Genomic DNA, 26,840 nt, shown 5'->3' with positions numbered 1-26,840 from the left:
ATCAAATATTACAGGTTAATCTTTTTTTATATACAGTTTACTATATTTTTTTATACAATGTACAACTCTTCCTCAAGCGGTCAAGATATCCTTGTATCATCCCTCTCATTGTCATATGATGATGCGGAAGGACGGCCAGATGAACGTTTTAGTTTAACTGTGTTTGTTTCTCTCGGTACTCGATCGAGTCATTATTGTGGAGAGATATTAATAGAGGGAGCAAATGCATGCTTTTTCTTTCAATAGCTTACCAAATGACTATAGAATCATCAATATTCAACTATGCATCGATCATCGTCTTCGGCCACCACCATCTACTCTCACCACCATTATCCACCTCCAACAACAAGCATCGTCTCCCATTATCCGTCAAAGAACAATCAAATTATGGTTTTGCGATGGTTGGTTTTCCTATTGGGTTTGTCCATACACAGTGAATCAGAGAGCGATTGAATCTCAATCTAATTCTTCTATGGATCTCAATGAAGTTTGTAAAAGGTAGACTCTTGAATATTTTATGTGTGATGCATATCAAAAAATGAGTGATAGTGAGAGAGAAACAATATTGTTGTCTATGGTAGTTTCGATCAAACATACCAGGGGTAAGTATGATTGTGAAGCTTCATTGTGGTCTATTTAGGGTTCTCCGACAATGTTTTTGTTTTCCGATGATGGATGTTTGGGTGTATGTATATCTTGTCGTATTGGTCAAAGAAAATAACTGAAAATTTGATGATGGTCAGAAAAGTTAAAAGTGAATAAATGTATACAAAAGTTAGTTTAATGATAAAACATGTACAAAACTATGAGTTTAATGATGTTTTTTTAAATGATATTAATGATTTTTATTAAATAGATAAAATGACTCGATCTACAATGGTTGGTCAAAATGATATTTCTTAATGGTAAATTTTATCAAAAAAAGTGCTAAATATATACGAAAATGCTAATTCATTACCATACAAATCATTACCCTAAAATAAAAGTAAAAGTACAACCTATATTATTAATTTTATAGATGAAGTTTTTCAATTTTCTAGAACATGTTGGATAAGAAAAAGTTAGATGATAATAACTTTTTGTTGAATAAAAGTTAATGAAAAAATTTATAAATTTTTATAAAGTAAATTAAACTTTTTTTTTAAAACGGAAAATATTAATATTAAACTACTTTTAAATTATTTCATATGTGTTGACAATAAGATTTGAATACTTAACGTGAAGGAAAAACAACAATACCGGGTACCGAACTAAAACCATTAGGTTAAAATAAATTAAACTTGAATATTTTACTAAAAATAAAAGAAAACAAGAAACTTTGAAAAATTAATACTATTTTTTATTTAGAAAAGGGAAGCAAACAGGGGGGTATTTTTGTAGTTTGCCCTAAAAACAATGAACACCAGAAAATGGTAAAGGTTCAAACACAGCGGGCATTTCCAAGGGCGAATATTGTGATCATCGTCCTGTAGGAGGTTTTGGTTGTTTGAAATTGTCTCTCAATCGAACGATTTTTCTTTTCTCGATCAACACAACAATTTGCGGTAAGTTCCTCCATTTCAATCAATCTTTTCGAGTCCCTTGAGGTTTCCGTTAACGATTTAACGTATTCGTCAATGTAGACCGCATTTAGGTTTACTAAATTTACAAATTTCTCACTTCTGTGATGGTGATATCAGATTCGCTGGCGTACTCATTTCAGTTCATGATTTCGTTCTGTTCTTGCTATTGGATTTGCTGATTTTGTTTCTTATTATTTGTACGTTATGAAGCGTCTGAAAATCTCTGAAGACGTAAAATTGTTAAGTTAGTATTTGTATTAGGTTTCCATCTTTTCTTGATTTGCTTTCAATAACAGTGGAAAGCGTTTGAATTAATGACTGAATATTATTTTGAGACGTTCATGCGTACCAAAAGTCACTTATTCCATATTTGAGTGTCTTGGTTAAATATCTAGCAAACTGTTTAACAGTTTTAGTTCATTGTCTTCTACTTTTAGTTAATTAACATTATTGGTTTTTCTTTTCGTCATCATTTTCACAGGTTCATATTTCTGCAGGGTGTTGACTGTAACAATGAACGCAAAAAAATCAAGAAACGTTACAGAAAATGGGGAAACAGTTGAAGATTCAATCCTCATGACATTGATAGGCAATGGTGAGGATTTAGCACCAATGGTAAGACATTCATTTGAGATGGGAAAGCCTGAAACTCTTGTTCTCCAACTAAAACACGTTGTGAAAAAGAAAGAAGTTGAGATTGAAGAACTCTGTAAGCTCCACTATGAAGAATTCATTGTTGCAGTTGATGAGCTTCGTGGTGTCCTCGTTGATGCAGAAGAGTTAAAAAGCGAGCTTGCAAGTGATAATTTCAGGTTACAAGAAATAGGAAGCTCATTACTTTTAAGACTCGAAGACCTTCTTGAATCTTATTCCATCAAAAAGAATGTTACAGAAGCTGTTAAAATGTCACGAATGTGCGTTGAAGTGTTGGATCTTTGTATAAAGTGTAACAAATACGTAGCTGATGGACAGTTTTACCCTGCTCTGAAAGCCATTCATCAGATAGAGGAAAATTACATGAAGGTAATCCCTGTTAAAACCCTCAAAAACCTAGTGGAAAAACGAGTCCCTGTTATCAAAAACCACATTGAGAAAAAAGTATGTGGTGAAATCAACGAATGGCTTGTTCATATTCGTGGGACCTCTAAAGAAATCGGTCAAAAAGCAATTGGATTTGCTTCTTCTTCACGCCAAAGAAACGAAGACATGCTTGCAAGACAAAAGAAAGCAGAAGAAGAAAGCTGTTTAGGTCTTGGAGATTTCACTTATTCATTAGATGTTGAAGAAATCGATGATAATTCTGTTTTGAAGATCAATCTTATGCCTTTATATCGCGCGTATTACATCCACGTGTGTCTTGGAATCCGTGATCAGTTTCGTGAATACTATTTCAAAAACCGAATGTTACAACTCAATTCAGATCTTCAAGTCTCATCTGTACAACACTTTCTCTCATCCCACCAAACTTATTTAGCACAAATCGCAGGCTATTTCATCGTTGAGGATCGTGTTCTTAGGACAGCTGGCGATTTGTTATCACCTAGTCAAGTTCAAGCAATGTGGGAAACAGCTGTATCGAAAGTGACTGAGAATCTGGAGTATCAGTTTTCTCATATGGACACTGCAAGTCATCTTCTTTTGGTAAAAGACTATGTTACCCTTCTTGGTGCAACTCTCAGACAATATGGTTATGATGTCGGGTATATTCTCGATGCTTTGACTAATTCACGTGATAAATATCACGAGCTTCTTTTGGTGGAATGCAGACAACAGATCAAAGATGCAGTTAATGATGATGATTGTAAGCAAATGGTTTTGAAGGAGTCTGAATATTCAACTAATGTTCTTTGTTTTCATCTTCAGACATCTGAGATAATGCCAGGGTTTCCTTATGTGGCGCCTTTTTCATCCATGGTCCCTGATTGTTGTCGAATAATCAGATCTTTTATAAAAGATTCGGTTAATTACTTGTCGTATGGTGGTCAAACCAATTTCTTTGACTTTGCAAGAAAGTATCTCGACAAGTTGTTGATTGATGTGTTGAATGATGTCATACTTTCCACCATTAAAAGTAGTAACACTGGAGTTTCTCAAGCTATGCAGATTGCTGCTAATATATCGTTTCTTGAAAGAGCATGTGATTATTTCCTTCAAACTGCAGCTAAACAATGTGGGGTTCCTACTCGAATGATTGCAAGGCCTCAGACTACTTTAAATGCAAAAAATGTTTTGAAAAATACAAGGGAGAAATCTTATGTTGCTCTTGTGAACTTAGTCAACCATAAGTTGACCGAGTATTTGTCGCTTATGGAGAAAGTTAATTGGATTATCGATGATGTGGCGCAACATAAAAGCGAGTATATGAATGAGGTTGTTATGTATCTTGATACGCTTTTGTCGACAGCTCAGCAGGTTTTACCTTTGGATGTTATGTATAAAATTGGGAGTGGGGCCCTTGAGCATATTAACAATTGTTTTGTGAACACGCTTCTTAGTGATTCTTTAAAGAGGTTCACTGCGAATTGTGTGATGGGGATTAATAATGATTTTAAAACTTTGGAGGAGTTTGCGGATGAGAGGTTTCATAGTACTGGATTAAGTGAGATTTATAAAGAAGGTAGTTTTAGAGGGTGTTTGTTGGAAATGAGACAATTGATAAATCTTTTGTTGAGTAGTCAACCTGAGAACTTTATGAATCCAGTGATACGTATGAGGAATTACAACTCATTGGATTACAAGAAACTGGCGATTATTTGTGAGAAGTATAAAGATTCACCTGATGGGTTGTTTGGGAGCCTTTCTAAGAGAGGTGCTAAACAGAGTAATCGGATGAAATCAATGGATGTGTTAAAGAGAAGATTGAAGGATTTCAATTGAGAAAAATTTCAAAAGTTTTGCTTGGAGTGTAGTAGAATAAGCCTGTTTTTCTTTTGTTTATTCATTTTATATGTTTTTTTATGGATGATAAATTACTTATCTAATTATCTCGTTCATCCTAAGTTCTACATCACCTCGCAACACGGAATTCACTGTATTGATTAATAACTGTATTGATTAATCACTCAAAATAACCTAAATTTCCTCTCCACTAATAAGATGCTCATAAGTTTGCTGAGTTTCGTATGTTACCCTTTTCTTTTGAAAAGACTTGTTAGAACCTCAATTGCTCCAATCAAGACTAGGAGGATAGATATACGTAATACATCTAAAACGTAACTAAGAAAAGGAATTAAGATCGGAGTCATTAAGGTCTTAATCGGCTTTGGAATAGTAGGAGGGACCGTATGCATTGGTCACATCTCTTTGGCTTTGATTTTTGTTTCCTGTTCCCATTTCTCTTTTACCGACATTTCAATAAGCAAACGGCCATAATCACACATAGAAGTTGTATATGAATCAACTTTCAATGGGTTTCCAAGTTTTTGCCGATAAGGCTAAAACCATCCTTACTAAAAAGTTGTAAAGGGATACCATAAATGTTTTAAATGGGACCCTATTATGACTTGTCATTTCAAGGAAGGTTTTGAATCCCATGAATTGAGGTATCTTTAATACTCCAAAAAGTATTTATAGCAAGCAAACATTTTATTGTTGATAATTTCTGGTGGCACTAGTTGTTGAGCTGGGTTGCATTGAATAACCCTTCTAACAATTATTTATATAATTATATGGATGATCCACTTGGTTTGGATTATATATAATTTTGATAAAAATACAAAAATAGTCTATGTGGTTTATTAAATGTTACAGACTCAATTATTATTATTATTTTTTTAAGAACAAGGTTCTTGTGGTTTTCAAAACTTGTATGAATGATTCTTTTTACTTACGCCGCTATTGTTCATCTGTTAGTATGAAAGTATTTTAATTTTTTCTAGAGACTGAGTTTGTGGCAATAGGTAAACCATAATAATCATTTATATATATATATATATATATATATATATATATATATATATATATATATATATATATATATATATTATGTTTATGAGTTTGTGATATTTTCACCCCTTTAGTTTTTAAAATATCACTTTGAACTATTCATTTTGAACTTTAATTTTTTTTTTTTTACTTTCACCCATCTATTTTCTAAATTTTCATGTTTAACCTCGTATTATATATAATTTGCTTTTTATTAATAACTTCCGTTCGTTAACTTAAGAAAAACTATTTTTACGTACTTATTTTTATATATTTATCGGTATAATTCAAGATAGTCAATGTTTCGATTTTAATTTAGAACTTTCTTTCGTTATTATTATTATTATTATTATTATTATTATTATTATTATTATTATTATTATTTCTTGGTTTTTTATAAACTCAACGGTTTTTTGTGCGTGTGTGTATTTGTTTAACTTTATGTACGTTTCTACGTATGAGATGGATCACATATAATAACTTTTTTTTTTTTGCTAATTTTAAAAAAAAAACGTATTGTATTCGAGTTTGTCTACGTTCCAATTCATTTTTTTAAACATTATTGCGCTTAATTTTATGTACATTCATATGTCTCATTTAGGTCACATATAATACGTGTCAAAGACACTAAAGCCGGCCCATTGGTTTGATAATCTGACATTTGTTGATGTGCTAAGTATGTAATAGATGTGCATGCTAGTTTTGATATGCTAGTCTGGTAGATCTGTAAGACTACCTATGATCATGTCTGCTTGATTATCTGTGTATGTTTGCTATCTGTTATATGTCGACATTGTTGTGTTGGGTTGAGGTTATATTGCTTTATGTTGTAGCCAACAAACCCTGGAGCATTCCATATGAGCCGAGGGTCGGGAAGTGCATGCCAAACTCATGCTGAGGGCTTAGTAGCATTTCAGATACAATTGAGGACCGATTGGTATTCCAGACTCATATTTAGAGCTGCACGTTGGTATTCCATTCTGATGACTAATTGGGTTACGAACAAGCTAAAGATAAGATGTGGGCTCCGAGGGCAAGCCATAATTATGATGTGGGCTCAGGAGCAAGCCAGATATGAGTTGTTGGCCCGATAGGCAAGCCAGATTCATACTATGGGCTCAGGGGTAATCCAGTCTAGGGATGGCAAAAGAAACCGAACCCGATGGTGAAAACCGAAAACCGACATATTAGGGTCGGGTTTGGGCTCGGTTAATTAGGGTCGGGATCGGGTTTGGTATGCTTTTAGAAAATTTTCGTGGGTTTGGTTACGGGGACGGTAAACAAAATACCTTTCCCGATTGCCCGAAACCAAAACCAAAACCGAAACCCGTTACCTGAAACCGTTAATATGATTATATATATATATATATATATATATATATATATATATATATATATATATATATATATATATATATATATATATATATATATATTAATTTCTTTGAGTTATCTTCTTTGTTGTGAATGATTTAAAGATAATTTTTTGAGATAGCTTCGTGTTTATTTGTAATGCTAGTGTTTTGACATTTTTTTATTCATATTACTTAGAGTAATAGTGATATTATGGTTTATGAATGCTAGTGTCTTTATTGTTTTTGTTATCACTAGTAACCACTTATGTATCAGAATAAATATGTATGCTCTTAGTAGTTTTGTAAATTATCAAAATTATTTTGGATATGAATTTATGTTTGCATCACTAAGTCTAATGGTTTGTATTCTCATTTCATCAAAATTATTTTTAATTTGAATGTTAAACGGGGATCCCCGTTACCCCGTTGGGATACCCGCAGACCCGATAGTGTTTGGTAAATGGATACCCGTTGGGAATTGAGCCGGTGATGGGATCGATTTTCATATTCGGGGATGGGGGCGGGATTACCAAAACCCGTCCCAAACCCGCCCCGTTGCCATCCCTAATCCAGTCTTTAGTTGTCGACCCAATACACACTGTTATTTGAATTAAGTTATATGTTGTGCGTTGGTATTTTGGTGGAACTCATTAAGCTTGGGGCTTACAGTTCTAGGTTATGTTTCAGGTACCTCAGATGATCGTGGGAAGGCGAAGGCGTGATCGTACACCTCCTCGTATTTTAATTTATGATTTTGGGAAACTCTGATATTGAACATGTTTTGAAAACTAAATTGTAAACAATGATGATTTGTGGGATGGTTTAAAAGTTTAAAATTTTCATTAATTTTAAGGATGTTACAAGTTGGTATCAGAGCCTTGGTTTCAGTGAATTGGAGGAACACTCGTGTGAATCCAGTCTCAAACTAAGGAAAATATTTTTAAAACAATTTTCAAATGGTTTTCAAAATAATCAAGGAGGATGTGATGCATATGATCAGCCGAAGCCAATAAGTAGACCCCAAATTACCACACAATTATTTGAGATTATGTTATGATATGTTAGAACAGCATGCTAGTAATAGGTTAGGGATCTTCAGGAACTATATGATAGAATTTCCTGATATATGATGCCTTATCTCTTATAAAATACTTGATTGATTGTTGTATGACTCTTTCACGTGTGCACTGACTATTGAGTGAATACGCCAAGTTGCATGCTTCGCGGGTTAAATGATCTTAGGTGTATGGCAAGTGTAGGGGAACTCACAGATTTTCTTGTCACAAGTTTGAGCGTGAAAGTGTGGGAAAAGAGGGCATGTACAATGGGATTGTAAGAAGGATCAAATATGCTTTCACTATCACCAGCCAGGTCATTTCAGGTCCATTTGTCCCGCTGTGGAGGCGGAGGGAGTTCAAGTCCCAACGCCCATTGTTCCTCAGCAGATCAAGGACGAGTCGCAAGAAATCTCTGGAATGTAATTCAAACCCCAATTATGTATTGATATTATGGCGAAGTTGTTCTTAATTGGTGTTGTATTTGCATTGGAATCTTGTTGGGTATTGGTAAGTAGTATCTTTGGGTTAGTTCTCTGTTTTTCCTGATTTATGTATTGTGAATCTTCATATGCCATTTTTGCATGCCAAGAGTCATCAGTGGGTCGTATATTTCCGGGCAGGTTCAGTGGTTTAGTGGATTGTTCCGGTTCCTTTGGTGGGTCGAATTCATGGGTATGGATTGGAAGTTCTATGGTCAAGTAGCAGGAATAGTTCATCAGTGAAGTCGAAGTTCGGGCATGGTAGCATTTGTTCAGATAGGACCGATAGTGGTCCATAAGATAACCTTTGAGTTCAATCACTATCACTGCTAGGGAAGGAGCAGTAGCAAGGAGATGGTAGTGTCAGTCGCATGAGTCGTTAGGTCACTGGAAATGTCAGGGGAATGTTATTATCACCAAGGATTGTAGATGGTTAGAATTTAGAGCAAGGTTTATGGTTTTAATCACCAGCATTAAGGGCTTAATTATTTGGACGGTATCATGAGAAGTGATTGAGATTATCGGGCTTGCTAGGATTTCGGAGAGCATTCTTCGAGAATTCAAGAGTTAGAAAATCGTTGAGATGTTGGATGAGGTGTCTAAGTCCATAACTATTTTGGTATGTACTTAAATCGATTATGAGCATGGTCCTTTTGGGTTGCCTTCACCATATCAACTGATAGAATGAATTAAGGAGAAAGAGGATTAATTATGATTTATTAATATATTATATGAATAATATATTAAAAGAGAAATCATATTGTTTAATTAATATTGATCAAGAGTTAATTTAGAATTAATTTTGTGGTCAAAAGAGATTAATTAAACTTGGGGGACTAATATTATAATTATGAGATAATTTCATTGTGGGCTAAGGAACCCTTGGAAAGGGGTTGGATAAAATCCTTATGGATAGCCCATAAGATTTCGTCCATAAGGAGTATTCTGGAAGGATCTTGTGGGCTACTTAGAGCCTAAGCTACCAGATAAGGCCTTTAAGAGAAACCCTAATTCCTTATCTATATAAGGACACCCCAGGCATCCAAAATCAGCAAACCTGACCCTAAGAAGAGTTCTAGAGCCGATTTTACCCTCTCTTCTCTCTCTCTTGTTCATCCTTGTTGCTAATGGTGTTTGTGACTCCATTAGAGGTGCAACACTTGGACCACTAAGCTTTCAAGAGTCAAGATCAAGAAGGTTTGTGATTTTTATTGCTACATAACAATCAAGGTAAGATCTAAACCCTAATCATATGTCAATTATGATTATAGTATGCTAGAACTAGGGTTTATTGCTTTGGTATTCAATGTTGTATGTTTATTTAGAAAAACCTAGATCAAAGCAATTAGGGTTTCATGTACACCATAGGATTGATGTTATGCACATAACCCATTAGTGGCATCAGAGTCTAGGTCAATTTTCTAGCGAATAGATGCAAAAGTGAATTGCCAAAGTTCAAGAAAATCGATTTTTTTTGCCTTCTGTCTGGCTGACTCGCCGAGTCCCTGTATGGACTCGACGAGTAGGTCCTACTCGACGATTTCCATAGTGGACTCGACGAGTCCAAGGATCTGGTGCCGGGATTTTCGATTTTCTTGCCAGATTTTGTTGAGGATTACTTCCAAAACTCGTTTTTCTTGCCTAAAATCGATTTTTTACGTTTGGAATGGTTATCCTTATCAAAATTGATGGATCTGGTTAAATATGGATAATATAGGATTATTATAAGTAAAATATTTGACCTAGTAATTTAGAAAAGTTTCAAATTACACCATTTAGGTTTTATAGTTTATATTTGAATTTAAAAGTTTTAGTTTTTGAAATTTAAATAGTTAAATCCTAATATTTTGAAAGGTTTCAAAATTTGTCCTTAAGTTTTGGAATTTAAAATTTAATTAAAAAATATTAATTTTGAAATATTAAATTCTAAAACCCTAGTATTTTGAAAAGTTCAAATTACACCCTTATGGTTTTATTAAGTTAAATAAGTGTATAATTAAAAGAGAGTTGATGAATCCATAATGATATGGTTTGTGTTTAATTAAATTAAAAGTGTAATTTTATTAAATTAGACCATATAATATTTTAAAAGTGTAAAATACATCCTTGTACAATATAAAATTAAAAGTCTAATACTATATATGTATGAGTAAAGATTCAGTCTTAATGTTAGTAGGCCTCATTCACGAAGCTGGTCCATAAGTGGTGTTTGGGGAAGCGGCTTGTAAAATGATCGCCATTGGGTATCCACTCTTACCCACTACACTCTTGACTAGTGGAGGGTCGTTAGCTGAACGAGTAGGATATGACACAAACTTCCATTATAAGTATAACGAAATACGAAGTAACTAAACACTCATACAAATTCCCAAATCTTAGTTACTTTAGGAAAAATATGGAATTAGTGCTAATCCATGAAATTGCACATTGCACCTTGTTGGTCATTAATGGAGCGTGTGTGGTTAACCGATACACTTATATAGGATTAATGAAGGATGGAAATGGGTAGCTTGTATACTATCATAAATCAATGGAGCGTGGGTGGTTAACCGGCAGATTGATTAGGTGATGGACGTCTTCGAGAGTACCAAGCTAATTTGCATGGTTATCCACAACTTGTTTGTGATCCTCGGCATCCCAGTCACAAACTTGAAGGGAATAATCGAGATTAAACATGCCATTTAAAAGTTCAATGAATCTCAAAAGATATAGGAGTTTCAAAAAAATTAAAACCTAATTTTATTTTTGTTTTTCATGGTGGAAATTGGTAAATCATCATTTACCTACCTTCAAATATTCTGCAGCTGGATTACGGCAACCCTCTTCCGAGTTGTAGAATATTGTGTTGGGTCCTAGCCTTAATATCTCATTTGGGTGTTTTATTAAGGACTCAATCAACTAACTTGAGTTTTATCCCATTTTGTAGATGTCTGATTCTAACTGTGGTCTTATTGAATCCTTTGGAAAAAGTTTTCCACATGAAGATGATGTTCCACGAATGGATTATGGAAATGGAAATCATGCTTCACTTCCTCCACCTCCTCCAATAATTCTCCCTAACCCACGTATTCGAAGACTTGAAAAGTTCAAGGTCACTCAATCCTTATTGGCTAGTAAACACAAAGATGGAAAGTCTGTATGTGCTCACGTCTTGGACATGAAGTTACATATTGACAAGTTGGGAATGTTGGGTGTCATTGTCTCAAGGAAGTTGGTTGTTGACTTGGTTCTTCAATCACTTCCCGAATCACATAGTGAGATCATTAGAGAATACTATATGATGGACCATGACGTTACCTTCATTGATCTTACCTATTTGCTTATTGCTACTGAATCAGCAATGATTTTGCGCACTAGTCAAGCAAATTTGTCTACTAAATCAATTTCCCATACTTCCATGGACAATGGCAACATTAGAAGTCCAGAAAAGTTCTCTATGTGTAAGAGAAAGGCAAAGTCTGAGATTGTCCCGTGTACCATTCCGAAGGAGTCCGTTTGTTTCTACTGCCAAGAGAAGGGGTTTTGGTTGCGAAGCTGCCGCACCTACCTGAAGGATCAAGAGGATGGGAGAGTCAAGATGTATGACTCTGCTTCAGGTAAATCCACTATCTAACTCTATTAAGTTCCTATTTGGAGATTCTTAATACATGATGTGATAAGATTGCATTTTGATGTGTTGTAGGATCGAAGAAAAGAAAGGAAGCTTAAAGGAAGAAGTAAGCTGAGTCTGATCACGAAGAAATGGATTTCGATCGCATGATTCGATAATCAGATTTTTGAGCTGCGACTTAGAGTTATGATAGATTTCTTAGGAATATGTAATACCATAGTTTTCATTTGAATTTTCGTTGTAAGGATAAGTTTTCCACACCTTTTGATAAATAAAATAAATTTTGAGTTTTGTCTTATTTATATCTCCTTACAATGTCATTTATGAAAATTGATGATTGTGTGTTTCGATTATAAGCAATATTAAGTGAGTGTGATTCTTAGTTATGTTATTTATGGTAGTGTCGTAATTTTCTAAGGAAAGATTCCCATCGCCCAAGTTTCAATTGGACAGAAGCTTGGAATCATATGATTTGAGTCATGTGATGTATGGAAATCTTGGTACTTAGGAAATTAAGACTGATTCCTTGTTCACATAAGTATGTGAGTCAAGTAAATGACTAGGAGATCTGGTACATAATGTTATGCACTGGTCAAGTCCATCAAAAATAACAATAAGATTATTCTTCATGATTTGCTAAGAGTTTAGTAAATATGGTTATGCTTACAAGATTAAGTGTAATTCTAAATCATTGAAAAGTTTCGATGAATGGCAGAATGAATAAGAAGAATCAATTGGGCAGAAAGATAAAAGTTTCTCCAATCTGAAAATATGGTAGAGTACTTTAGTATCATGTTTTATGATAAAAGTTTCTCCAATCGATTATAGTATGCTAGAACTAGGGTTTATTGCTTTGGTATTCAATGTTGTATGTTTACTTAGTGAAACCTAGATCAAAGCAATTAGGGTTGCATGTACACCATATGATTGATGTTATGCACATAACCCATCACGAGATTGGCTAGTAATGGGATGTTGTTTTTGGTAGACGCGAGTCATAGGCGGTTCGTGAGGATAAGGTGGTTTGGGAACCCAAAAAAATTTGTGGGATGGGAGATCTTCGGCAAATCCAAGTGGGGGAGAATCAATCAGAATCTTCGAGTGCTGAATCGGGTGGGGAACTAGGTTAAGTTTCACGTCTTAGTCAAGAGGGAAGCAACATTGGTGGCTGTCTAGATTGAAGTTGTGTAAGGTGGGAGTTCAGGAAACTTCTGATAGCTGGTCAGCGTTTCCACTATGATGTATAATGGGTTTATGGATGGATCCAGTTTAAGGGTTGTGTTGGAGACTTGCTGTCCGTTATGGTTTAATAAAGGCTTTGGGGGTTTGAAGCCCAACCAAAACACCTGATCGAATGAAGGTGGATGCAGGTTTCAACTCAAGTGGTAGGGTTGTGATGATTAGGTATGGTAAGACCATGGGTAGTTGGAAGTGCTGTAAGATTGCGATGGGATCATAGCATTGACCAGTTGATGGAGGCAATCATTTAAGGGGGGTTAGTTCGTGCCTAGGGCATGTAGAGCAGGATGCTTAGAGATTATTTCTCTATTTTTAGGTCGAGGTTTTGGATCTTGGGTTGTATGATTGAATGTGCTATTAGTAAGTTGTGTAGAGGGATGCTTAGGTTAGGATATCCTTGTCTTTCAGATTCTTGGGAACCTAATGGCTGGACCAGGTGTGAGACTGGTAGTCTCAAAGATGGTTGGAGGAAATCTTTATATCCAGGTCTAGCGAGGGGTTGTCGTGAATTAAAAGATTTTGGGTGAGATGTAAGTGTAGGTCCTTGGATCTCAGGTTATGAGTTTAGTACTGAGTTGGTTCTTGGTGGGAACTCGCGTTAGGAATCACGGGTGTTTATATGCAAGGTCTTCATCTCAATAGGATATGAATTAAGGAATATGTATGCCAAGGGTATCAGTTGGAGGTTTTTGGGTTAAAGGATGGTTGCAGTTTCGATGGCAGATCAGATTCTTCTGGTTGTGGTTTGGTTTGGTTCTATCTATGTGAGAGTCAGAAAAGTATGGATTTTTGGAATTTCAGCAGCAGTATGTTGGTTTGGGATTTAAAGGAAGCAGTGTCTTGTCCGACACTAGAAGATTCATCTCCTAGTTTGTCTCCCATTGTTCATTATATTCTTGGAAGTTTTGTCATCAGGATGAAGCGCTTTCACTCGAAGGAATATATGTCCCTTTGGTCAAGTGAAAGGTTGTCAGCAACAACATGTGGTATGTGAATCTGTTTTCTAGTGGCAACTTCCGGTTATCAGAGCTTGAGTAGTTGGTTGGGGGATAAGTAGAATGGAATTAGCAACAGTTCTTTATGCGCGACTTTTCAGGGAGCCAGACCAATTCGAGGCTTCAGATTTCAGATTGAGTAAACATAGTTATTTTGCATTGGATTGTTTGAGGTTGAGAAGGATTTGTCTATCTTCAGGTTTGGGAGCTCTGCAAGGGTCGGTTTCGGATACCTTCAGAAGGATGTGGTATGCTCGAGGTTGTATCCGTGTTGCTCAGGTTGTCTGGTATGACGGGGTTGGTAAGGAATGATTTCAAGGACAAAATCTAATTTAAGTGGGGGAGAGTTGTAACACCATGTTCTGAATTGTTTCTTATTCAGGGTTGGTAACCAAAGATCAGGTATTATCAGGCTTAGGATGCTTGAGGAAATGAGATATGGACCTATTTGGAGTGGGGTGATGTAAATTTAGATGATCTGAGGGTTCAATTTGTGTTTTCGAACCAAAGGGTATTTTGGTAAAGTACCAGCTCGAACTTTGATGGAAGTTTGATTTTATTCAGGGAATTTTAAGGTGTTTTTGAGATGATAAAAGCGTAGAGATTCTCGTTACCTTTTCATCGATATAAGGATCATAAGAATCCGATTTATAATGAAGAAGTTATGGCCTTCAGAAGAATTTAGGGTTTTGAGGAATAACCCTAGTACGTGGGGGGTACATGGGGAGTGCGCAGGGCGTACTCGTGCAAGGACCCTTACGCGAGTCATACCTTGGCATACGTTGAGTGTGGTTAGCAGTTTGGTTGCGACTCTTCGACGTCGTACGTTTGGCATACAAGGGATTCAAGAAACCCTAATTTGAGGGTGGTGTACCTTATTTAAGCACGTTAAATCTTTAAGGCTGGTCTCTTTATGAGCCCCCCCAAACCTCCTAAAACCCTAAAGCATCCCTTAAGCTTCCTTGGTGGTGTTCTTGATCCCTTGAGAGGATTTTAGTGGTTGTTCATCTTATTGTGTAGGAAGCTTTGAAGATTGATGGTGCTTTGCTTGCAAGGAAGGTCATAGATCTAGAATCATCTCACTTGTTGCAATCTCTTTAAGGTATCAAGTTCATAACTTGACTTGTAGATGTTTAGATCTCCCCATAGTTTGTTTTGTTATGCTTTTAGTCCCATTTTTGGGTTGATTAAAGAGTTAAAACATTTTAAGGGACCATTCTTTTAGATATGGGCTTGTGGTGGGCTCCTATGGCATAAAGGTGCAAGTTTTATGAGATTTTTTGTCACATGCATGCATTAAGTCACTTGTCAAGTCCTCTTTAAGATTAAGAGCTTCATTTATCCATGTATGAATGTAAAGTTTGCAACTTTACGTGAGAATTCAGCTCAAGGAAGTCAAATCTATGTTTTGGAGCAATATCTTAAGGGATTAAGGGTTATATGTGAAAGGTGGTTGAATAAGAGGAGTACATTGGGTGTACAAGCCAGTACATGCAGCGTACAAGCCCTAAAGCATGTACGCTTAACGTACCGCTGAGTACTCCCCGCATACTCAGCAGAATGGGCCTCAGATCCTTTGGTCTTCGATTTGGGCAATGTGTTGGGCTTAGATGTTTGGGGCTTTGTTGGGCCATCTGATTTCTGGTGTTTTAGGATGGGAATTTTATTGGGCCTTGGGTTAAAGCCCATGGAAGTGGTTTGGCCCAATTTAGAAATTTAGAAAATTGGGCCATGCTTGGGCCTTGGGTGCTTATTTGGAATTTGGGCTTTTGGATTGTTAGATTGGGCCTTGGATTTGGTCCAAGTTATGAAGTGGGTAAAAAGGTCTTTTAACATGGTTTGGACACTTAGTGTGGGTCGGATCCGATTATTGTGGATTATTAACTTGTGATTTATAGCACGGGGATTTTTGCGGGCCAGCAAATAGAGATTCTTTTTGTGATATTCGACAGTGTGAGGTGAGTTCTCCTCACACTACTTACCTGTCGAAGGCACCTAGGCTGGCCCATTGGTTTGATAACCTAATATTCTTTGATATGCTAAGTATGAAATAAATATGCATGCTAGTTTTGATATGTTAGATTGATAGATCTGTAGGACTACCCATGATCCTGTATGCTTGATTATCTGTATGTATTTGCTATCTGTTATATGTCGAGATTTTTGTGTTAGGTTGAGGTTGTAATGCTTTGTGTTGTAGCCAACAAACCCTGAAGCATTCTAGATATGAGATGAGGGTCGGGAAGGTCTTGCCAGATTCATGCTGAGGGCTCAGTAGCATTCTAGATATGAGTTGAGGACCAATTGGTATGCCAGACTCATACTGAGGGTTGAACATTAGTATTCCAGTATGGTGACTAATTGGGCCAGGGAGCAAGCCATACATAAGTTGTGGGCCAGAGGGCATGCTAGACTTATGTTGTGGGCTCGGGAGCAAGCCAGATATGAGTTGTGGGCCTGATAGGCAAGCTAGACTCATATTATGGGATCAGGGGTAATCTAGTCTTTAGCTTTGGACCCAGTACATGTTATTTGAATTAAGCCAGATATGATTTGTAGTATCAAAGGTAAGCAACCATCAAGCGACAGCTGTACATGCTAGTCCACCCATCATAACTAAGCAAGCCTGCGTCATGAGAGCTAAGACTAGGGAAACTTGATAGCGGACCTTAGGGTTACGCCAAGAGGCAATACCTCAGAAGACACCTAGGAGACTGGGCGAGAGTGATCTCGCGCCAACCAGGAAGGTTACGTCCATGCGAGTAGTATTCAAGGCACCTCCCCGCCCCACCACACGAAAGGAAAGTCTCCTGGTGACAAAACAATTTTAGCCAACAACCTTAGTGGCTTATGAACCACTAAGGCCTTACACATATCAATAACATCCCAGAGCATAATGCAAAGGATATCTCCTCCAATCATCAGTTGTGTCCCTTATCAGAGCTGACATTCTTGTATGTTTGGAGAAGAGGGCACCGTCTAGGTCAACTATATAAGGACAATGACTATTCCTCCAGGAAGTAAGTTCTCCAACCCATTTTTCTTTGGGTATTCTCTCTAAGAAAGATCACTGACTTCATCGTCAGAGCATCGTCTTGGGATCCTAGTGTGGTGAATGGCTGACGATTCTCCCTTTTCTGTTCCAAGACTCAAACACTAAGTGGTGGCCCTTCTAATATCACAAGAGTCCACTTCGCATCACCCATGTATCTTGGCCTACCACACAAAGCAGGACCGCCTCAACCCACCACAAGATATGTTAACATATATAAAAAACAAACAAATAAACAATCAAACAATTCAACAACACATTAAACTGTCTACACTAGTCTATCTATCTAACATCCTACTACCGCATATAGGGTCTTATACAATACATTATGCTGCAAATGGGAGATCACGAGTTAATTGTAATGTTGTATATAATTAGAAGTATGATAGACAATCAAACATATGATCCTACTCTAAATCCACAACCAAACAAAGAACATGCAAGAAATCCTAGATCAAAAGTTCTAATGCTATCCTACATGACTATAGACAAACCCTATGGCACTCAACTGAACGACTACCCTCTTATATCTTACCATGAAAGGATATATGACACATAGTATAGTGAGGAAATTCACCTAAATTGAAGACCTGAAAAAAGCACAACAACACTCTCAACTCCTCATACTGATCGAAGTTGTGAACCGGCTAACACTAACCAAAGATCAACCCTCAATCAACAACCCAAATCCTTCAAGTTTGAACCAAGGTCAAACTATTTATAAGTCAACAGTCAACAGGTTAACAACACCACATCATGCCAAGATCCTGGTTACATTGTGGCTAAGTCACAACAGAATGGTCGATTTGAATCAGGCCACTACGTCGTGGTAAGCTCATGGCCACATTGTGGTTTTTGGCCAGGAGAAATTTTATTCCTTAAGCACTTAATAAATTTAGATCAAGGTTCAAAACGTCAAATCTGATTATTTTCAATGTCTTAATAGATAAAGTTTCCAACTTTATCCATTAGAACATCACCACCAAGCAAGATCTACAACCCTGTGTCCATTAAGTCCTCCAAACATTAATTCCTTATGCATAGACTCAAGGTTGCTCCAAAATGACTCCTTTTCCCTCTCCTTATAATCATAATGACCATTAGAGGGACAACAAGCTTTGGAGTTCCTCAAACTCCAAGAGCATCCATGAATGGGACCAAAATCTTCCAAAATGAACTCAAACTTGAGTCTAGAAGAAAAAAGGTCAAGGTATAAAATTTATACCTCGAATGACTCAAAAATATGAAGAAGATGATGGATCTAAGCTAGCTCCTTGTTTCATTTCACCAAAATAAGGTTCCTCCTTCCTCAAGCTTTATGAAAATTGTAACTCCCGTTTTCCAGAATGGATCATATGAGGTCTTATAGGGGTTAGAGGTAAGGTGTTTAGGAAAAATATAATGGCATGACGTGGTGAATGGAGCACCAGGATGTGGCATGTCTAATGTAGGAATGCGCGTTTGGATGGTCACCACGATGTGAATAGAGGAAGGCGATGACATGGGAGTTGATGTAACCCAAGCTCATGATTTTTAAGGTTTTCTCCATATTTAAGCACCTAATATCAAAGATTAGGGCATCGTCTTCAACCAACAACCCCTTATCAATGAAAACTTTAGCTTCCATGAAGATTAGAAAACTTGTTTTCTTAATTTGAAGCTTACTCCTTGGATTTTGGTAAAGCATAAGAAGAAGGAAATTTACAAGGAAGCAAGGAAATAAGGAGGTGGTTTAGATCTGTGACATCGCCATTTTTACGGCAAGAAAAGACCGATTTGTTTATGCTTGTTTTTAAAATCAGAGTACTCTTTTAAAGAAAACAGTTGCAGAATTTTTCCCAAAACAAGATATGATAATAACTTATCAAAACATTTCTCGAAGAGAATGTATTTTCATTTAATAATAAAACCTCGGGATGTCATGTTCCGATATAGACATATAAGCATAAACAGAACTTACATTTAATTACACAATTGATTTATATATCCTTTAAATCTCTCTGTGAAATATGTCTTCGTATTAATACCTGTGATACAAAGAGAACTGAGTGGGTCAGGCTTGGGAGCCTGGTGAGCATATAGGGTTTTCATCCCACAATGTTATATCATATATTTATAAATATAGAACATTCAAACTTGTACAATTTCACCATATAAAGTCAACTCTTATCCCACCCCATCGATCCTCACAACGACACGATCTAGACTCTCGTATCTAAAATTTTCCTCCTTACCTGATCCCTACTCACGGATCTAAAACTAACCTTTTTCACCTGATCCATACTCACGGATCTAAAAATACCTGATCCATACTCACGGATCTAAAACTAACCTCCTGATCTGATCCATACTCCCGGATCAGTAATTGTACCCAATCCATACTCCCGGAATAAGGACAATTAACTATACCCTAATCCTGATCTGATCCATACTCCCGGATCAATAATTGTACCCAATCCATACTCCCAGACTAGGGACAATTAACTTAGTCTTAATCCATACTCCCGGACTAATAACAAGTTTTATCTCTTTACCTGATCCATACTCCCGGATCTAAAACTAACATCTTGGTCTAATCCATACTCGCTGAATAACTAGATCAACAACAACAACATCGGGGCCTCTCATCTGTTTATCACACATCAACTATTTACCCATGCTCTACCCAACATATTAGTAGATAAAAATATATATTTTTATACATAATTTAAAACTTGTATAGCATTCTCATTCAATACCTATTCCACATAACAAATGAGGCACACCCACATAACACGTATTTCATAGAGAATAAATCAGATCTATGAGATAGAAGAAAGTGAATATACATTCACACATATAACAACAAAATATACACATAACACGTATTTTATTATTAAACTAGGTGTATTTCCCGGGCTCCACCCCGGGACATATTTATGTTGTAGTTTGATGTGCCATTTTTCATGTAATGTTAGTAAAAGGGGTTTATGTTAGTAGTCTACATCATTTTTTAGATGTGTTGTGTATTGGCTTTTGTATAGCGTTGCTTTTCTTTGTGGAATAATGGTTCTGTTTTTATTCATGATGTAAATGTGTTGGTAGATGATATTATTGGAGATAAATTATGTAGAGGTAGGATTCTGATTGGTTTGTTGTAAGTGGATGTTAAGCATGTAATAAAGATAATTTTATTTTTATATGTGATGGATGTTGTGTGTAAACGCATACAGTGGAAATGGACGTGAGGATGTTATTATAGGTTAGCACATATATGACATACATAAGATACAAGTGTTTTAAGATAGTTTACCACCATGGTTGTGAGTTATACATAAGATACAATTGTTTTAACATAGTTTAACACCATTCTTATTGTTTGTTTTGTTTATATACATAGATGTATGAAAAGATAAAATACATGTCATTGGATGTGTAGATAAGATATTAATAATGTAGTGGGTTGTGCTGGGTGTTTCAGGGTTGCATACGAGATTATGTTTATCCTTGCTCCTTGTTTTTTTTGGTTTCTGAGGCGATGTTATTGGAACTTCAACTGCAAAGTAAAGAGAGTGTTGTTATATAATGTTTGTATAAATATAGAAGTTTTTATAAATTTTACCTGTAGGGCCAAGTGGTAGGCGTTTACTTGGTTTGCGTGATTTTTTAGGCGTCGTGTCATCTTTGTTGTTGATTCCGGTGTGTTCTGTTGTTGTTAGTGTAACTCTTGTTAGTGGTGATATGGCTGGGTTTTCTGAAATTTCACACGTAGTTAATTTGGTGATTGTATGAAGGATGATGTTGGAACTGGATGATTTGCTGCACTCTATAAACATATTTTTTGTTGAGCCTTTAAGTTGTTCAATTGTTGAGGGTAGAACTTTTTTGGTGTCATCAGGGTGCTTGCTAAGCATTTCTTGCACGGATGTATTTGTGAGGCTACGTGTGGCTTCATCAGACATGAAGATGGTTGTAGAGTTTGTTGCATCTACGATAACTGCTGCAATTTTGTAGCTGCATGTGCAATATGGTTACATTGTTGTTTTTAAGAATAATAGGGAAAATGAAAGTTAATGTGGGTGTATACTGGAAATTTGGTTGATTGGTTGTTCTGTGAGTTGTACAAAACCACTCGTCACCTTTCTTGAATATTGATCTAGCACATATGGGACACCGGACATAATACCACGTATCTCTAAAAGTGAAGTCAGAAATTGTTGCTTTTACAACGTATGTTTTTCCCTACGTATGTATTCATTTTTTGTTAGCATATGTTGTTTGTAGCAATTAGTAATATTAGGAAATGTTAAAGTCATGTAGCTTACCACAGTATGAGAGTGTTCTAGACTGTTGAATTGTTGTAAAGTTTTTGGTATAGCAGATGGGGTGGATGTTGCAGGTAGTTGTCCTTGGAATCTGCTTTTATTTATTGAGTTAGTGGCTGTATATGCTTTTACATATATATTATTTGTGTTGTTTGAACGGATTTAACCTTTGGATTAGAGATCATGTTTCTGCTATCTCGGGGTTTACATACATATGTGTTGCGCTAGTAGATGTTAGTTTCAAACTTGCTGTGGAATAGATAATTATGAGTTGGAAATAGGAAACTGAAAAAATTATAGTGCAGGAAGGTAAAATCTAGAACTGACCTGCGTACAATGTGGCTTTCATATTGGTAAGGGCAACGACTACTGGATTGGAGTGTGATGTTAGTTCTTTTCGGTTGAACTTGTCTGCAGATTCTATGCACTCCTTCCACAAAATTATTGGCATGTCTTCAGCACTATTATCAATATTAATGAACTAATTATGTGTATAATTAGGTAGTGTGATATATGTAATATATCTAGTATTTATAACTTACTTTTCGTCTGTTAATGTCATACTTATGAAATGTTCTCCATCTTTTTTGTTACAGTCTTTTATATTAATGAAAGCTCCAATAAAATATGTGTAGTAAAACTCATTAAAATGTTAATGTTAATTAGGTAAATAGATGGCAATATGATGGTATCTATAAATCTTTTATATGAATATATAATGTAGGATTTTATACCTGGGTACTCGATATTTTTGTCGGCAATAGTATTTAGGTGTGATCTTGAACAGAAGTGGAAGTTTGTTTTTGGAATGCTACTGTCATCTAGTATTTCCTCAATCGTTGATGCAACGCCAACATTTATTTGGAATGGGTTGGAAATGAATTTTTGATATGGATCAACGTTAGTGCAAGTATAGTCTTTAATTTGGTAACATTGGGAGACAAGTAGTGAAGATTCAACATATGATTGATCAGCTCTTTGTCCAAGTACTTGAATTGCATCCCCCTAATGTATGCATAAGATTATAGCTTATATTTTTACAAAGTAATATAGTGTAAAAGAATATATTGACTTTCAGTATTACTTACATTTTTATCTATGATGATGAACCATGTTTCGTTTTTTCTGAAGTTAGGCTTCCATTTCTGCAGCACGCGCACCTGTATCATTTTTCCCAAGCATCCGGTGTGTAGGTTTGAAATTCTATCCATTTCGAGTGACATGATTTTGTGACTATGTAAACATGAAATATATAGTTAGTATACTCTACCATTTTGTTAATTTAGAGATGTAGTATAGATATATGTGACATGTATGTAATTCAATTTAGTACAATTTAAGATTTTAAAATCATGGATGATATGCAAACCTCGTGCATATCAATTTTTGTTAGCAAATCTTTAAAGACGACATTTCTGGTGGTATTTGCGGGTATATCACATTCAGGATCCAATAGAATTTTAATTGACTGTGGTGAGGTAGCTCTTGACAATGCTACATATAGTTTCCCATGCGTGAAAACAGATTGTGGTAAATATAACCCAACTTTCTTTAGAGATTGTCCCTGGCTTTTGTTAATGGTCATTGCGTAACATACTTTGACTGGAAATTGTTTTCGGGTGAAAATGAAAGGCAAATCAGAAGTGTTGTGTACAAATTTGATTCTTGGAATATACACCCGCTTTCCTACAGAAGTTCCTGTTATAATAAAGGCCTCGATAACAGATGGCAATAATTGGGAGACAATTAGTCTTGTCCCGTTACATAAACCTTCTTTTTGGTTGATGTTCCTTAATAGCATGATGGGAGTATTAATTTTCAAAACTAATTCATGTGTTGGAACCCCCGAAAATTCTAATTTATTAAGATATTCTTGTGGATATAACGTGTCTAATTCGATTGTGTCTTGTGTATGCGAGATGACTGAATCACAACTGTTATACACAATTTGATGACCTGTATTCTTCAGTGAGATGAAAGCATTCACCTTATCTGCGGTTTCATTTTTCGGACAAATAATGGCTCTATCTGATAAATTTTTAGGTGATGGGTTTGCCAATATTTCACTTCCATATACAAAATCTATAAGTGATTGAAGTCCTTTCGTTGTGTCAATGATAAATTTGGGAGGTATATCTATAACTTTTGTGTTTTCTGGATCGGTTGCATCTGGAACGCCAATATTTCCATTTCCAATATCAAGGATCCAAGAAGCAAATTCAGATAACGAATGAGAAGGAATAGTTGTATTATCTGCATTAGATAGACGCATATTGTGGTGTAACTTGTAAACGGTAAAATGAGGCCATAAATATGAGTTTGGTAAAGTTAGGGCCATTATTTGTGATTTTGTGCTTTTTGGTTGAATGGGAAGTGTTTGACGGAAATCACCGCCTAAAAGCATTGACATTCCACCAAAATGACATTTGTTATTCTCAAGTACATCTTTCAACGATCGATCCAAAGATTCAAAGCATCGCCGATCACTCATTGGAGCTTCATCCCATATAATCATTGAAGTCTTTTTCAACAGCTCCGCAAGTTGGGTATTCTTTTTAATATTGCAACATGATCTATCTGTAAGTTCTGTTGGAATTATGAATCTAGAATGTGCAGTGCGTCCTGAAGGTAGTAGTAGGGATGCGATACCTGAGGCTGCGACAGCTAGCACTATTTTTCCTATAGATCTGAAGTATGACAATATGGTAGTCCATAGATATGTTTTTCCGGTGCCACCATGTCCATATACAAACAAAAGTAGTTGTTTTTGGTTTTGTTCAGCATTTACAATATCCATATATATTCTTAGTTGGTTTAGATTTAGCTGTAAAACCATAGATGCATGTTGAGAAGCTAGTGATTGTTTGTCATAGTTTGTTTCTTCAAGGAGGAGTCGATTTCTAAGTACAGCAAGGAGTGACGGTGAAGGCAGAGGTAAGCCAAAATCTGCAAGGGATCTAGATGGTGTAGATGCAAGTAACAATTTTTGAATTTCCAAAAGTATTTGTTGTTCTACAATGTCATCGTGTAACTCGGGAGTTGGTGACTCTAAAGTTAATTCACGGTGAATGTCATCCCCCATTTTGGATTTTGCAGATTCCCATAAGAGAAATGGACTACCTACATCACAAAATAGAAGCAAATGGCAAAAAAGAGACCGCAGTTCACTGGCGGTAGCCCAAGAAGATGCCTCTGTAAAAGCTGCTAACCATTCCCGATCATCACCGGTTAAACCTAAAGCCTCACAAGCCGCACGAAAAGTAGAGTGTGTAATTCCGTGTACAGTACGAATATCATCATATGATATGCACCCTTTCTGGTGACATAATAGAATCCTAAGGTAAAACAACTCTCCTGCTGTTGGGTGCACATATGCGAGTCTCCCAATTGATGTACTATTTGCTTTAAATCTGTGGCTCCATCTTTTAGCTGAGGCATTCCAACGAAATTTGGTAGGATAATCTAAATATGTTAAATTGACCCCTCGAATATCTATGTGGTTGTTGTACATCCATTCTGTTAATGTTGTTACAGCAAAAGTAGGATTGTTGACCAGCAAGCTTAGTTGTGTATTCCCTTTAAAAATAGTTGTTTGCATACCTTCCAAATGAACAGCTAAAACTTGCACAGCTGGATCACGTTCATGAATTGGGAAATTTAAAATTCTCCAAGCAGCTTCATGAGGACATATGTAACGACCATCTAAAAAAGTGTTAATTTCATTGACAAAAGGCAAATTGCTGGAAGAAGCATAGTTAACAGTCGATTCAGATCGTTGTAGGACAAACCGGACACGATCAACACCCTTTGAAACATACTTGAATAGATACTTTATCATCATACTCCAGTCACAGTGTTCAACGTTTATATGTGCATCAAATCGTGTGCATAATCGCTTATTATAGGGTACCACATATCCATTATCAACTTTTATGCCATTTTGGAGTACATGACATACCCCAGCACGTCGCCTATAATGAACATATCCGTTATCATCAAATGTTGTAGACGAAGTGAAGGCTTTTGGAAAACGCTTACTACACTTATTATCTCGCATACATGGAGCACCCATATTTAACAAACCACAAGGACCATGTAACATGCAGGTGGTTACTGTCCGATATAATGCAACCTCGGTTGTAAGATTGGGCAATTCTGCTGTAATATATTTGTCAACATCTGTGGGTTCATATATTTTAAACGGAGATGCAACCCAAAGAAGCAAATGACAATGGGGAAGACCCCGCTTCTGAAATTCTATAGTGTAAAGATCTGCAAACAAATAGTAATTATTTGGAAATATATATTAAACAATGACATTATGCAAGAGCAAATTATTAAAAAATGCCAGTAAAGATGAACAACTTACGCGCATCAACATCACCGAAAGTTTTGTCTTCCTTGAGGAAGTCAACTAAAGCATCAACTTTAATTCGGAAAACTCGAGCAATAATGTCAGGTCTATCTTGAATATTACCTTGACCAATAGTACTTGTATATCGCCTATATTCAGGCCACTTTACATTACAAGTAAAAGTAATGAAGTATTGCGGTTTACCATGAACCCTACGTATTGCCAACGCATCCTGATAATGCTTATACATGTATCTAGGTCCTCCCACGAATGATGCGGGGAGAAACACACGCCTTCCTATGACCTGTGTATCAGTATCACCTCTAGACAAAGCATCATAAATGCCAATAACATACTCAGAACGAAGTTGTTGTTGGTGATGTTCAATGTAATCTAGCCTTGATTGTTCAATACATGTATAAGCATCAACTAAATACTACTGAAATAGGCGTCGACCACGTAATAAAAGCGAGTAAACACCTAAACGATCATGAATCTGATAGCTGTAGAACATATTATTTGTCAGGTTCTTATCCCGACCAGAAGATTGATTGTGTATCTGTAATTGCGGAGACCAACCTGCTTCACCGTACGGAAATAATAGGGGATACATCAAAGGCATGTAACTTGGATGTAATTTACTTATACGTTGAGGTAAACCTGTCTTTGAGTATATGACAACATCATAGGAGGCGCCACTAACATCATCTCCACAAACGATGCAACCCAAAGTACCGGCAGCCGGGGGACCATATCTCCTATCAGGAACAGTGTTAAATAGACGAACAGCATACGAATCCAAACTCATAGACTGCGAAATTTCTTTTGCTGTCTTAAAAGTACGCACATATTCGTTGTTTGCAGTTAACATGTCACTCAGACAAGTGACAATATCTGCAGATAAAATC

General features: G+C 36.2%; 2 protein-coding genes across 3 annotated transcripts; one reads left to right on the top strand and one right to left on the bottom strand.

The window, feature by feature from the left end:
• The first annotated feature begins 1,382 nt into the window (after nucleotides 1-1,382).
• SEC15A (exocyst complex component sec15A) lies at nucleotides 1,383-4,567 on the top strand. 2 transcript variants are annotated; one of them, XM_078996330.1, is made up of 2 exons: nucleotides 1,383-1,544; nucleotides 2,060-4,567. In XM_078996330.1, exon 2 carries the CDS (start codon nucleotides 2,076-2,078, stop codon nucleotides 4,437-4,439), a length of 2,364 nt encoding a protein of 787 aa, XP_078852456.1. In that variant the 5' UTR covers nucleotides 1,383-1,544; nucleotides 2,060-2,075; the 3' UTR covers nucleotides 4,440-4,567. The 2 variants fall into 2 exon arrangements, with proteins under 2 accessions (XP_078852456.1, XP_078852455.1); XM_078996329.1 differs by having other exon boundaries at nucleotides 2,044-4,567.
• Nucleotides 4,568-20,266: 15,699 nt separating this feature from the next.
• On the bottom strand, nucleotides 20,267-26,182 carry LOC145046741 (uncharacterized). The gene is made up of 10 exons (XM_078995016.1): nucleotides 25,948-26,182; nucleotides 22,948-25,850; nucleotides 22,667-22,738; nucleotides 22,313-22,583; nucleotides 22,121-22,193; nucleotides 21,906-22,039; nucleotides 21,579-21,694; nucleotides 21,383-21,495; nucleotides 20,876-21,267; nucleotides 20,267-20,325 (listed from the first exon to the last, which is right to left on the bottom strand). Exons 1-10 carry the CDS (start codon nucleotides 26,180-26,182, stop codon nucleotides 20,267-20,269), a joined length of 4,368 nt encoding a protein of 1,455 aa, XP_078851142.1.
• Nucleotides 26,183-26,840: the final 658 nt, after the last annotated feature.

This window comes from Lactuca saligna, chromosome 5, assembly GCF_052625555.1.
Source record: "Lactuca saligna cultivar CGN05327 chromosome 5, ASM5262555v1, whole genome shotgun sequence".
Lineage (NCBI taxonomy): Eukaryota > Viridiplantae > Streptophyta > Magnoliopsida > Asterales > Asteraceae > Lactuca > Lactuca saligna.
This window is presented reverse-complemented; position numbering and strand designations above follow the sequence as displayed.